The sequence below is a fragment of the Hoplias malabaricus genome, chromosome X2 (assembly GCF_029633855.1).
Source record: "Hoplias malabaricus isolate fHopMal1 chromosome X2, fHopMal1.hap1, whole genome shotgun sequence".
Taxonomy (NCBI): domain Eukaryota; kingdom Metazoa; phylum Chordata; class Actinopteri; order Characiformes; family Erythrinidae; genus Hoplias; species Hoplias malabaricus.
In genome coordinates this window covers 29,824,068-29,837,610 of record NC_089819.1, presented here as the reverse complement: position 1 = coordinate 29,837,610, position 13,543 = coordinate 29,824,068, and the positions used below count along the sequence as shown (strand labels likewise).

Here is a 13,543-nt window from a genome sequence, read left to right as displayed (position 1 = left end):
ACGCAGTCACAGTTTTTGGCATTACCCGTGTAGGGTGGGCGAGAGCGCTGGTTTGCTGCATGAGCTTACTGTGTCCCATACTTTTTTATTCAGGTACGTTCATGATTTGTGTAATACGGGTTCATATGAAAAACTGAGATCTCTCGGGATCTAATATAGTATTTTAAACACAATATGATCACAAATTTACATTTTATTTTTTATTTATTTTAGTTAATGAGTTATTTGTAGTACCTCAGTATTATACTGCTGTTGTATGGAACTTGTTTAATTAAAGAGTATATGAGATGAGATGATTTAATGAAATACTCTTGTGTACTATGAAAATTATCATAATCCAAGGTCAGGTGCAAATAAGCCCTCGTCAGTGTATTTCATACTTTTCATATGTTTTATATATTTATGTACATATTAGAAGCATAGTGGATGCTGTATGGTGTAGGGTGGGAGAGAGTACTTGTTTGCTACATGAGCTTGCTGTGTCCCATGGTGTTTTATTCAGAATAAATCTGTACATCTCCACACACTGGTATGTTTATGCCTGCAACAACCAAGTTCTAAGTTGGCTACAAATATAAGGAGTGATGAGGTACACTCTGATAAAACTGCAGAGATCCAAACCTCTTTTTATTGCTAAGGAGGGGGAACCAATCTCTATATTAATAACTGTGTCAGAAAATCTCTTGTAGGTGTAATGTGTAGTTTTCCCAAAATTTTGTCCATATAGTGTACATTATATTGCATTTATAGTAATTATGTAAATTTGTATGATTTAGCAACTTGCTTTTGATTGGAATTTGTAGAGTCAAATAAGTTTAAAAAAAATTGTAGCCCTCTACCATAGCAAAATATGCATTAGCATGTGTGTAGGCTACTGAGAGATGGAGATTATACCTGTGGGGACGGCACTTTATATTACCAACTATTCAGAGCCCACTGACTACACAGTTATCTTTAAAGTTACATGGAAGGGCAGACATGTTTATAGCTAAGTAGCCAAGTTAATATCATAAACAGAATATTCACTGCAAGTCATGTAGGGAACCAACAGTTATACTGACAATAGAAAGTCAGTGCAACCACTTCCTCACCATCTTGCAGACAAATCTCTTCACTGTGCACTGGCAGGTAGGATAATCAGTCAATCAGTTAGTTATAAGACATAAATACTGTGTTTGGAACAACTTGTGTATCACTCTGTGTAAATGACAGCCATCAATAGTAACTAACTCTGTATCTTAAATTCATGTCTGTTTATTGATAAAGCTGTACATGTTAATTAAGTATGTAAGACACAACAAGTTGGAGATAAGAATAATGAAACAGATGCAAAAAAAAAAAAATTATATGTACACAGTTTAACTAAATTAATTCACTTGTTCATTAACTGTAACCCTTATCCACTTCAGGGTCTCTGTGAGTCAAAAGCATACTGGGAATCATTGGGTACAAGGCGGGGACACAACTTAGAGGGGGGCTCAAATCCTTTGCAGGGCGACATATAAATCTAGGCCAGAGGTTAAGCATCCCGTCATCCCATTTTCCCAGAGTGATCAAATGCAGTGTTTAACTTGATAAACCTGATTGTTACTGCTTTTGATATGTTCATTTGCACTACTTTTCAGTTTAACTTTATAATAAAACAGGTGACATGTACAGTGTTAAAGCCAGAGCGTGAGTTGTTTGCTCAGTGTCTTATATAAGTGTTCCTTTATCAAGTACATGTGACTCCTTGTTAATAAAATATAAAAATGATTGCCATTTGTCACATTGGCAATCACAAACTCATCATTGTTAAAATGTAATCTTGTCTGGTCCTGCCATGATCTGACAGTTCTTTCATGTGAACTAGGTGCTTGAATATAATTTCTGTAGTGATTTTCAAGATTACATTTTACGTAATTTATAACAGACAAATTAATGAATAATAGGGTTGTAAAGCTCATGCTCACATGATAAAAATTGCATTTCATTATAACACCACATATCACTCTATAAGTTCTCCTTATCTATATAATCTATTAATCCTGCAGGTAATTTTAATTAGTTTTTAGAACGTTCTAGAATATGAATAAGCAGTATATTGTCATGTGCCTGATTGTGGATTCCTGTTCCTATTTTTACCTGTTCCTATATTTGAAGAAAAAGTTCAGTGTGAAGGGATTTTCTGATAATAGCGATAAGTCATAAGTTTTTCAGTAAAGAGGAAATACATTTTTTTCAGGGGATTGAAAAGTATGGAAGTGTCATTACATAGGAAAATAAAAATATAATAAATTTCATATGTTTTACATCATCCTATACTGAGAACTTATTTGAACATCCCTTATACATGTCTTTAGGGTAGAATGGTATGGACAAGATAAATGCCATTTCTACATAGAGCAGTATATGCTACATCAGAGCTTTTCTATTTCTATTTTGCACAGCATTTAACATTTCTATTTAAATTTTGCACAGTATTTAACCCATGAACAAAACTTGCTGGTACCCAGCTGGGCTGCCCATATGAGTGTGTTGGCTGAGAAAAGCATAATCATACCATAATTTAGCATTGAGCAAATTATTGTAGCATAATCATTTACAAAAACACTTGGGGGCATCGGCACTGAAAGACCTACCACCCAGAGTAGAAAGTCTAAAAGAAGGCACAGTAAGAAGTCCAAAGTTAGAAGATCTAAGACAGTGAGAGGGAAAATATGAAGAAATAAGATCAGAGAGATATATAGAGCCTTAAAGGTTAAAAGAAGAATTTTATATTTAATCCTAGACTCTACTAGAAGCCAATGCAATTGATGAAATATGGGAGTGATATGAGCTCTATTCTTAGTGAAAATAGGAGCCCTGGATGCTGAATTCTGGATATACTGGAGACGAATGATCAGTTTAACAGGTAGACCATATAAAAGTGAGTTACAATAGTCAGTACAGGAAAAGATGAAGCCGTAAGATAAGATGTAAAATATCCTATGCCAATCAATTAGAGCTTCACATAGGGCCCACCCTACTCTATTCCTACAGGCAGCCACATACTTTCTATTGTTCCATTCCTACAGCTACAGCTAAGGTTGCTGTGGCAATTTATTATGAAAATATCCGCACATTAATTCACTCAGTAGATTAGAGTTTATTTCATTATATAATTATTTGCATGAGCTGCAAATTACAGTGTTTGGCAAAGCTCCAGCCTGTCTGAGGTAAAGCATAATAAACAAAAAGGCTAAATATGTAATTCGTATTCTAAATGTATTAAAAAAATGAGTATTGGCATAAACTGCACAATTTTGATTTTATTGTTATTCTCAAATTAGTTTCAATCAAATTACACAGTTCCAAAGTCTAACAAATGACTTTCAAATGTATGCAATATTTTGAGAATCAGATGTCAAAAGGTATAAGGGTAAAGCAGACCTTCTACTCTCTTGAACATGTTGCATAGAAAAATTATATATAAACAATAGATTTCACGATTCCCGCCTTGCGCCCGATGATTCCAGGTAGGCTCTGGACCCCCCGCGACCCTAAATTGGATAAGCGGTTACAGATAATGGATGGATGGATGGAGATTTCACGATTTTGTGAGTAATACATTGTTTTTCAAATGGCATTGCTGAATTTGTGAAACAATTGGGAAAATGAACAATTTACTTTTCCCACTCTGGTTGCAAATTCCATGTTCACTAATTTATAAAAGAATTAATTTGCAGTAAAGTTTCATGATCTTCATGTTATTGCAAGTCTGTTTTATTTTTTCAAATTGTTTTTTTTTTCAAAATTTTGGGAAGATTTAAGGAATTCAGCAGAAAGTGTGAGTTATTATTAACTTAAATGCCATGTTGACACAATAATCATTTAAAAAATCAATGATAAAATTTCATGATATTTAGGATTTTAGATTTTTTCTTTTTTTTACATTATTTTTTTTAATAATGAGATTATCTAAATATAGGGAGAAGATTCTAGAAAATCTGAGAAAAGTACAATCTACCCACATTCCATAATCTCAAATAACATATTTATAGACTAACGGTATAAATTAATTAATTAATTATTAATTGTGCAATTAAACATAATGAGTTTTTTTTTGTCTATTTTAACCAGCAGAAAACAAACAAACATAAAAGGGGGAAAACAAGCTTATCTAAAAATGGATAATTAATAAATCAAAATAATTTGTAATATTTATATATAATTTTTTTAGTACCTGTTGGTCTGTAAGTTCTTCCTGTTGCATTTTGATCTCCTGATGATTGAAACGCGGGCACAAGGCACAGATTCTCGTGATCTTATGTAGGGGCACGGAAGTGGAAAAAATATCAGTAAAAATACTCAGAAATGACCTCATCACATTGTGAGACTTTCTAGAGAAAACAGGAAGTAGCAAAACCACAGGGGGAACCTGTTAGTGTGCTATCAGACCCAGAAACATTTGATGTCTGTCTAAAAAAGAGAAGCTGAGTGAACGTATATTCAGAGGCCAAAGATTGAAGCAGAACATAATAATTTTGAAATAAGGAATGTTCTACATAAATGGGAATTCATGTACATGACTTCATGAATAAAACCAGGTTGAATTTTTTCACTGTTCTATCTTCTTCAATTATTTTTTTTCAGAAATTCAACCATTATTAGTATCACTATGGTTTGTCTAAAGGTTTGTGATCACCTGCCCATTTTTTTTTTTTTTTGATGATTATACAATCTATGTCCATTGCTGGTGTTGAAAATAATTTTACTTACACTCTCTTCCTCACATGAACTCTAAGATAATTCAGGATGCAACCTGACAACAATTTTGGCGTAGTTGGCCGGATCCTGCTGTCTGACGCTGTGAACTCCTGTTGCTGTCAGATTTGGACCAAGAATCCTGTTCTTCTGACGATCTGCTTGTGGCTGACCCTGGTGCTGTAAAGAAGCTGAACTGTCACCTCATACAACAAGGGTGAGCGAAAGAAATCTCAGAACACAGCACACACTGCCAGGGTAGGAGAGTTGTCTTGTCTTAAATGTGGTCCCATGTATTTGTGGGAAGGACACAGGTATAGTTTTATTCCTGGTCAAAGGCCGTAAAATCCGGTAGGACGGCGTTTCCTACTGAGAATCAGGTGTTCCTGGTTTTGGGGAACAGACGGCGTTTCTGTTCTCGGATTAGATTTGTTTCTAACCTTTATCTTAGGAAGGCGCAGAGAGGTTTAGATATACCCTCTGGTCTTTACAAAAGCAACGGCGTTTGCTTTGGATTTAGGTGTTTCCCTATTTCCACCAGTTCCTAGATCAGTGTTCATGGTGGCGTCCTGGCTCGGGGTTAGATTAGATCTACTCACAACTGTTTGTTTTGTTTTGTTTTTGATTCTTTTTTGTCTTTAATTGTGTAGTTTGGAATATTAGCATTTACAATGCAGAAAGTAAGTGGAACTCGTTTTTCCACATCCGTGACTAGTTCCACAACTAACACAACAGCACAGTATACAGACAGGGATGCATTTGAAGGAGATTTAAAACAGATGCTAGATAGATTTTGTTTAAAAAGAAAAGCTAAACTGTGTAAAATGTTTAACATCTCAGAAGATTCAGAATAGAGTCAGGAACAGTGTTTCACAGTTCTAGCTAAATGTGTAAAGAAGAAAGATATTGAAGGATGTGTACAGGTTTTCAGGCAGTGGCATTCTTTGTTAATGACAGAACAGCATTCTAAAATTGAACAGTTAAAAGAGGAATGCTCCCATCATAAACGTGCTGCCACCAGTGCTCAGAAAACCTGTGAACACAGCCAGCGATCACTTGTTCTTCTTGAAGCAAAAGTTGAATTGCTAGAGAAGGAGAAAGACAGACTGATAAGCAACAACACGAAAGCTACCAACCACCAGCTATATCCATCTTTGGATGCTTTTAAGAGAGAAACAGAACAGTCCAGTGGGCATTCTTCCAGAGACAGTGAAGAAGAGGATTTTAATATCTCTGTGTTGGAAGCTGCTCCAGTGGTAATTAAACAGGTGGAAACCAAGGGAGGTGAGGAGAAGATAACAGTCAAAAACAAGCCACTTTCTCCTGAGCAAACTGATCGTCTCTCTAAAGAATTTAGCCATCCTAAAGTTATGGGGTTGGGCCCTTTTATGACACAAATGTCACGTAAGATCAAACTATACTCTCTACATCCATTAGATGTTTTAGCTTTGTGTTCACAGATATTGATGCCTGATGAGATAGACAAATTAGAGTCATACTATGATGTAGATAAGCTTCGATCTATGAAGGCTGTCAAAGAGTCAAAAGGTAGTGGAGTGTCATCAGAAACAGGGTGAATTTGTGAACCAGTATACGTCACGTTTTGCTGAAGTTTATATGTTGCATGGTGGACATGAGGACTGTACTTCTGTTGAAGAAGTACTTAACTCAAAATTTCCAGTTGCATAATGGGCTAATGGGTTATCTCAAGACATGAGGAAGATTTTGCCTCTTTTGAAACCAAACCGGCGTACAACAGCAGTAGGGGAGCTGTCTGACAATTTAGTAGCATATGAAAGGGATTCCAGCGTGAGATTACATATATCTGCTGTTTTGCATAATGCCTCCCAACAATCCAGGAGGACACATAATAAAATGGATGGCATATGTCGCTACTGTGGTAAAGAGGGACACTGGGAAAGAAAATGTAAACTGAAGCATTTAGATTCCCGGAAAACTGCTAACTCAAACAGGGATCAGGACAGTTCAGGGGATGAAACTTTATCACCTGAGCTGGCAGGGCGGCTCCTCAAGCTTATTCAACAAGCCAGCCAAAAGCCCGCTTCTCAAACTCACAATCAGGTGTCTTTAAACTGATTGTGTCCGCTGTGAGAGCTAATTTGCAACCGGTCACACATGAGAAAGACAATAGATTATATGTGAAAACTACTGTAAATGATCAAGAATTTGATTCCCCTGTAGTGATGTCACAAACTCTCACAGTGCGTTGTCCACATTCTTTTTCATCTCCTGCTCATGAAATCATAGTTTCTGCCCAAAGAAGGGGTAACCGGCTTACTGCTCCCACAGCTCCAAATATTAGCCTCCAAAAGGCACAAATCACAAACCAATCATCCTTAATGATGACTGCATTTTCTGATAATTGTGATGAGAATAATAGTGATGATCATGAGTGTGTATTGTCATCACACACACCGACTTCAGGCATTTATGAGTGTCCCTTAGAAAATCCTGACATGATTAAGTTTTGTGATGGTTCTCCCCAGGTCCTGAATGGAAGCAAACAGGCTGGGTGGACTATATGTTCACCTGATGCAGTGGTAGAAAAGGGCCATCTTCCTGACCATTTCTTAGCTCAAGCTGCTGAATTAGAAGCCCTTACTAAGGCTTGCATCTTGGCACCTGGTGTTACTGCAGGTTCTCCCATTGAGAATGCTCCTTTGGTATCTAAACTCATGACAGCTCCTGAGCTCCCAGCTAAGCCTACAATGGCTAAAGTTAAAGCTCACAGTTCCACCAACCTTATAGAAACCAGAGGTAATATTATGGCTGATGCTACAGCTAAAGCACCAGCAAAATTTGACACAATTTCCGCTGCTGCAACAACTTGTAATGAAAACGTCCCACAAAATATGGGTTTATCCCTATTGCAAGCAGATGCTCATCCAACTCCTGATACACTGCTGAAATACTGCATGGAGCTCACTGACTCTCTTAGCTCTGTACAACAGCGTGAAAAAAAGGGTGTGGGCTAAGTCACCAGAGGGGGGACACTATTGTACCAGGACAGTTGGTAATGATTAGAAATCATACAGCTGCTCCTTTAGAGTAAAGATGCAAAGGGTCTGTTTCAGGTTTTGCTAATCACAGAACTTATTTCAACGTCAGAAAACATGGATACGTGCTTCACATTGTAGAATTATGCCACCTCCTAATTAGGGATAATGGGTGAATTAGTTGGAAGGGCTTTGGGAAGATCTGCTGGTATGTAGACCACAGGGGCCAAACCCAAAGTGAAGACTCCCTTTCTCAAATATAACGACTAGCGTTTCCACACTTCCAGCTAATATCTTATGACCCAGTGGTTAGGTAGGGACAGAATAGTGGTATCATATACAATGTTAAAGCAAAATACACAAACACATTTTTTTTTCTCTTTCAAACATACATACAATGGTCAAAAAGATACTGCCGATGGTGTTTTTGTGTTTTACAGCTGCCAGAAGTGGGCAATGGAAGGAGAAATATCTTCGAGACATTTCATCACTGGAACCAAACTGGAGTACTCCCAGTTCTGACAACCATCTAAGTGCTCAACAGAAACACTGTCAATAAACATCACCAATATTTTTAGTGTAGTGTTGGCTCTACTATAGACAACTACATTTGACCACACTCCTGTATGGTCAAGAGGGGGGAATGTTGAAAATAATTTTTCTTACACTCTCTTCCTCACATGAACTCTAAGATAATTCAGGATGCAACCACCTTGGTGACTTTGTATAATGTAATTACCATGGGGTGCCTTTTGTTCCAACCATTTGGGCCAAGCTGAAGACAGACTGGATGTCCCCAACACAGCAGGGGTTCTCCATTTCTGTTAACCTGATTGCTATGGTAATTGATTAGGTGTGGTTAAGGGTGGGAGGATCACTGTGTTATTCTTAAAAGGGTATTGTACAGAGAGAGTTTCAGACTTGTTTAGGAAGAGACCCATGCGCACCCAATAAACTTCATTTTCGTCTCTACTTTTCGAGTCTCCTCTCCTATTTTCAAGAAACAACTTGCCAGCAGAAAAACAACAACTTCCAGCGACGAAAGCAGGAACAGAAGAACAAATTTTAAAAGACAACACTGGTTATCATGTATGTTCTCCAAAAAGCAGCCGAATTGTCTATATATATATATATATATATATATATATATATATATATATATATATATATATATATATAGGGGTTGGTCAATGAAACTGAAGCACCTGGTTTTAGACCACAATAATTAGTATGGTGTAGGGCCTCCTTTTGTGGCCAATACAGCATCAATTCATCTTGGGAATGACATATACAAAACATATATAAGTCCTGCACAGTGGTCAGAGGGATTTTAAGCCATTCTTCTTGCAGGTGTAGTGTATGTTGTGTATACACTGTAATATATATATATATATATATATATATATATATATATATATATATTTATATATATATTGTGTTTGTAGCGTTTGACCTTATTCAAACTCTTCTGATTACTGATGTTTTGACTAATGATAATAATTGTTATGATTGACTTAAATGACAAAAATATTAACAAGTAGTTAGAGAGTGAATACTGTCATCGCTACGTGAGTTCTTCAGGATTTTCAGACTTTTAATGAACAGACTCCACACACTGTTATTTCAAATAATGGAAATATTTTATTAAAAGGAAAAAAGAATATTCACTTAACATAGCATAATCTCAAAATCTCACGGCATCAATGCAGGTGAGGCCGATTCGAATTTAAAGATAAGCTAGGCAATATGACTTGTGACTAATGTGTTGCTAACTGAGATTTAATTAACGTATAAATTTATCAAGAGACTTAATTCAATTTACAGCTCTGGAAGTGCGTAGTTTTAGCTTACTTTTTGTCAATCTCAACCACTCGACGGGTACAGAGGCTCTTTGAGGTTCTGGAAGAGAGGAGTCCCGCTTAGTTCTCGCAGTTCTTCCGTGGAAGTTTTCAGGCTGGGTCAGTGTGGAGTTAGTCACCCGCGAGTCAAGCCGCCTCGGGCGTACTCAGAGCGTGGTGACGTAGACGAAAGGATTCCCTCTGGCTCACTGTCCTGAGTGGGAGGTTCCAACCATATGGACGCTTTGGACGAGAAGTTTCGCTGGTTCTTGCAGTATCCAGAACTAAAAATCGAATCAATAGGCTTATACTTATTTTACGATTTTCTTCTATCTCGGCGGTGTTTCTTACTCTGGCCACGAATAAGTTTCACCTGCTTTGATGAGTCGTGAGATTAAACTTAGATTGGGCGATCAAACATAAACACAATAAAAAGAAAAAAAATTACTTAGAGTTACTCGACATTACGTTGTAGTTTCTGTATCACACTGCTAACTAACACAAGACGTCTCTTGGAAGCTGAGTGAGGTCCTTTTAGAGTCTTTGATTCGTTTCGTCGACGTAAGGAATAATGAAGAGCGTCGCGCTTGAAGAGAGTGAGCGCAACGTGAGAAGGTCGCTGGATAGCAGAAGAAAAGCTCTTGGAAGAACGGAGGCTAGAAGAGCGAGAAGAGGAAGCGAGAGAGGAAGAGTTAAGAGTAAGAGACCGACGTGAGCCAGGCACTCTCTTTTCAGAGGTGGCGCGGTCATGCCCAATTGGGAGGTATCCTTCCTTTGATTGGATCCTGGGTCTGAGGCTCACGTGACTTGTTTCACGTTTCAGAGAGAGAGAAAAGATTCACGCATACACAAAAATTACTTAGACATGTTTGTGGTATAGCACAATGAGTGTCCTGGATTATTAATATCAAACATCTACGTATATATATCTTGGGTATTTTACGATTACATCCCACTACAATATTATGCTAGAAGATACTAATTCGTTTTCTTAATCAGAGACAGAAACTTTCTTTCATGATTGAAACAGTAATACACATCACTTCATTGGTTGGTAGACGTTCACCTGAGAATAACAAGGGGGTGACATTAATACATATTTGCATAATACATGTTCATAAACACTCGCGTTCGATATGCATTTAGATAGCAGCAGGGCGAAACATGATTTCGCAAACGTCCACTTGGGATCGCTGTTGGTCCATGCTGTTCGTCCTGTGCAGGTGGGTTAACAGGAGTTCAGATCGAGGTCAATCCTGTTAGTCATCTGTTGATTTCTGCAGGAGATAATCACCGAGCCACTTAGGCACCAAGGCCATAAACGGGTCCTTTTTAATTCCGGTCTTCACCACTTTGTTTGATCTTCTTTTTGCCTAAGAGCATCATAAACTGGGTTTGTTTTCTTTCCATTTCTGAAGACGACGGAGGGGGTCACTGGAAAGTGTCCTGCTCAGTCTTTGATGTGAGTTTGTGTGTGTGTGTGTGGGTGGGGGAGTGCAGAGTCTTTGCACACACGCAGTCTGTGGAATGCAGGGTCCTGTCCCAGGAAATCCTTATCAAGGGGGAGAGTCTTTTCATTCAGAACCTTTCATTTCTTTATTCGATACATACTCCACTACACAGGATAGTGGCCAGGTCACTATGTGATGCTGGTGGAGGAAACGTTTTCTGACTCGCTCCTCCAAAACACCGCAAAGTGGCTCAATAATATTTATATCTGGTGACTGTGCAGGCCATGGGAGATGTTCAACTGCACTTTCATGTTCATCAAACCAATATTTCACCAGTCTTGCTGTGTGTATTGGTGCATTGTCATCCTGATACACGGAACCGCCTTCAGGATACAATGTTTGAAACATTGGATGCACTTGGTCCTCAAGAATAGTTTGGTAGTCCTTGGCAGTGATGCGCCGTTTGGCATTGGCATGAGTGACCAAAGGTTTGGCTATAGTTGCCCGGCTGTGTATATTGACCATGTGAATCTCCCGATGGACAGTTCTGGTGGAAACAGGAGAATTGAGGTGCACATTTATATCTGCTGTGATTTGGGCAGCCGTGGTTTTATGCTTTTTGGATACAATCCGGGTTAGCACCCGAACATCCCTTTCAGACAGCTTCCTCTTGCATCCACAGTTAATCCTGTTGGATGTGTTTCTTCCTTCTTCGTGGTATGCTGATTTTACCCTGGATACTGTGGCTCTTGATACATCACAAAGACTTGCTGTCTTGGTCACAGAAGCGCCAGCAAGACGTGCACCAACAGTTTGTCCTCTTTTGAACTCTGGTATGTCACCCATAATGTTGTGTGTGTTGCAATATTTTGAGCAAAACTGTGCTCTTACCCTGCTAATTGAACCTTCACACTCTGCTCTTACTGGTGCAATGTGCAATTAATGAAGATTGGCCACAAGGCTGGTCCAATTTAGCCATGAAACCTCCCACACTAAAATGACATATGTTTCAGTTTCATTGTCCAACCCCTGTATGTACATATATATATATATATATATATATATATATATATATATATATTTAATCATTCATTGTCTGTAACACCTTGTCTAGTTCAGGGTCGCTGTGGGTCCAGAGCCTACCCAGAATCCCTGGGTGCAAGTCAGGAGTGGTTACCAGTTCTTCACAGGGTGACACACACACACACTTTCACTCACACCTACGGACACTTTTTATGGTGCCAATCCACCTAAACCAGAGGACCCAGAGTATTCACCCACGTATTTAAATAATTGAACTCAGGTGTTTCACTCACTTCCATGGCCACATGTGTATAAAACCAAGCACCCAGACATGCAGACTATTTCTGCAAACATTTGTGAATGGGTTGTTCTGAGGAGCTCAGTGAATTCCAGTGTGGCACCCTGATAGAATGAAACCTGTGCAACAAGTACACATTACTAAATATTCCACAATCAACTGTCAGTGGTATTATAACTGGATGAGATTGAGAATGACAGCAACTTAGCCACATAAAATGACTTTTAATATAGGAGCATTGCAAAAACTCACCCATCTCTTTCCAAGTTCACTGCTGAAAGTCTCATTCAGCCATCTTAATTATTGTAACTCAATTTGTACTTGCATTAGTTCCTCTCTCCTCCATAAATTTCAGATGGTCCAGAACCCTGCTGCTCATATATACCCGGTCCCACCACCACATCCGACCAGTTCTTCAAACCCTCCAGTGATTCCCAGTTAAATTCAGTTTCATTTTGTATAATTGTTTTATCTGGTTGTCTTTACATGTTCATCTCATTGTATTGTAACCGTGTCCTTGGGTTATGGAAAAAGTGCTTTTAAATGCCATATATTTTTATTATTATTATTATTATAATAGTATGGTCAGTGGATGCTGAGGTCGCTACAGACCTCTGAACTTCATGTGGCCTCAAGATTAGCTCAAGAACAATGTGCAGATAGGGTGTCATGGAATTAATTTCCATGGCTGAGCTTCTGCATACAAGCCCCAGACCAAGAAGTGCAATGCAAAGTGCTGGATGCAGTGGTGAAAGCACGGTGCCACTGGACACTAGAGAAGTGGAGGTGTGTTCTCTGGTGTGAAAAATCATGTTTCTCCATCTGGCAATCTGATAGACAAGTCTGGGTTTGGTAGTTGTCAGGAGACCAGTATTTGGCTGACTGCATTTTGCCAAGTGTAAAGTGCTTGGTAGAGGGGAGATAGTGTGGGGTGGGGTTGTTCTTCAGGATTTGGGCTGGGTCCCTTAGATCCACAGAAAAGGAATTCTTAATGCTTCAGCATACCAAGAGATTTTGGACAATTTCATGTGCCCAAATTCGTGTCCTCTTCCTGTTACAATATGACTGTGCACCAGTGAACAAAGAAACGTTCATAAAAACATGGTTGAGCTGCAAGGCATTTAAATGTTGAGTGTGGAGAATGTGTCTAATCGAGCGAAGACAACCTGAAACTACAGATACTGGAAGCCT

At 38.5% G+C, this 13,543-nt stretch overlaps 1 protein-coding gene across 2 annotated transcripts in view; it reads right to left on the bottom strand.

The window, feature by feature from the left end:
- Positions 1–4,246, bottom strand: part of LOC136677481 (uncharacterized) — a 219,927-nt gene extending 215,681 nt beyond the window's left edge. For both annotated transcript variants that reach the window (XM_066655040.1, XM_066655041.1), the window contains exon 1: positions 4,205–4,246. In XM_066655040.1, the coding sequence (XP_066511137.1) occupies positions 4,205–4,234 (30 nt within the window). In that variant the 5' untranslated portion in view covers positions 4,235–4,246. The remainder of the gene's footprint in view (positions 1–4,204) is intronic.
- Positions 4,247–13,543: the final 9,297 nt, after the last annotated feature.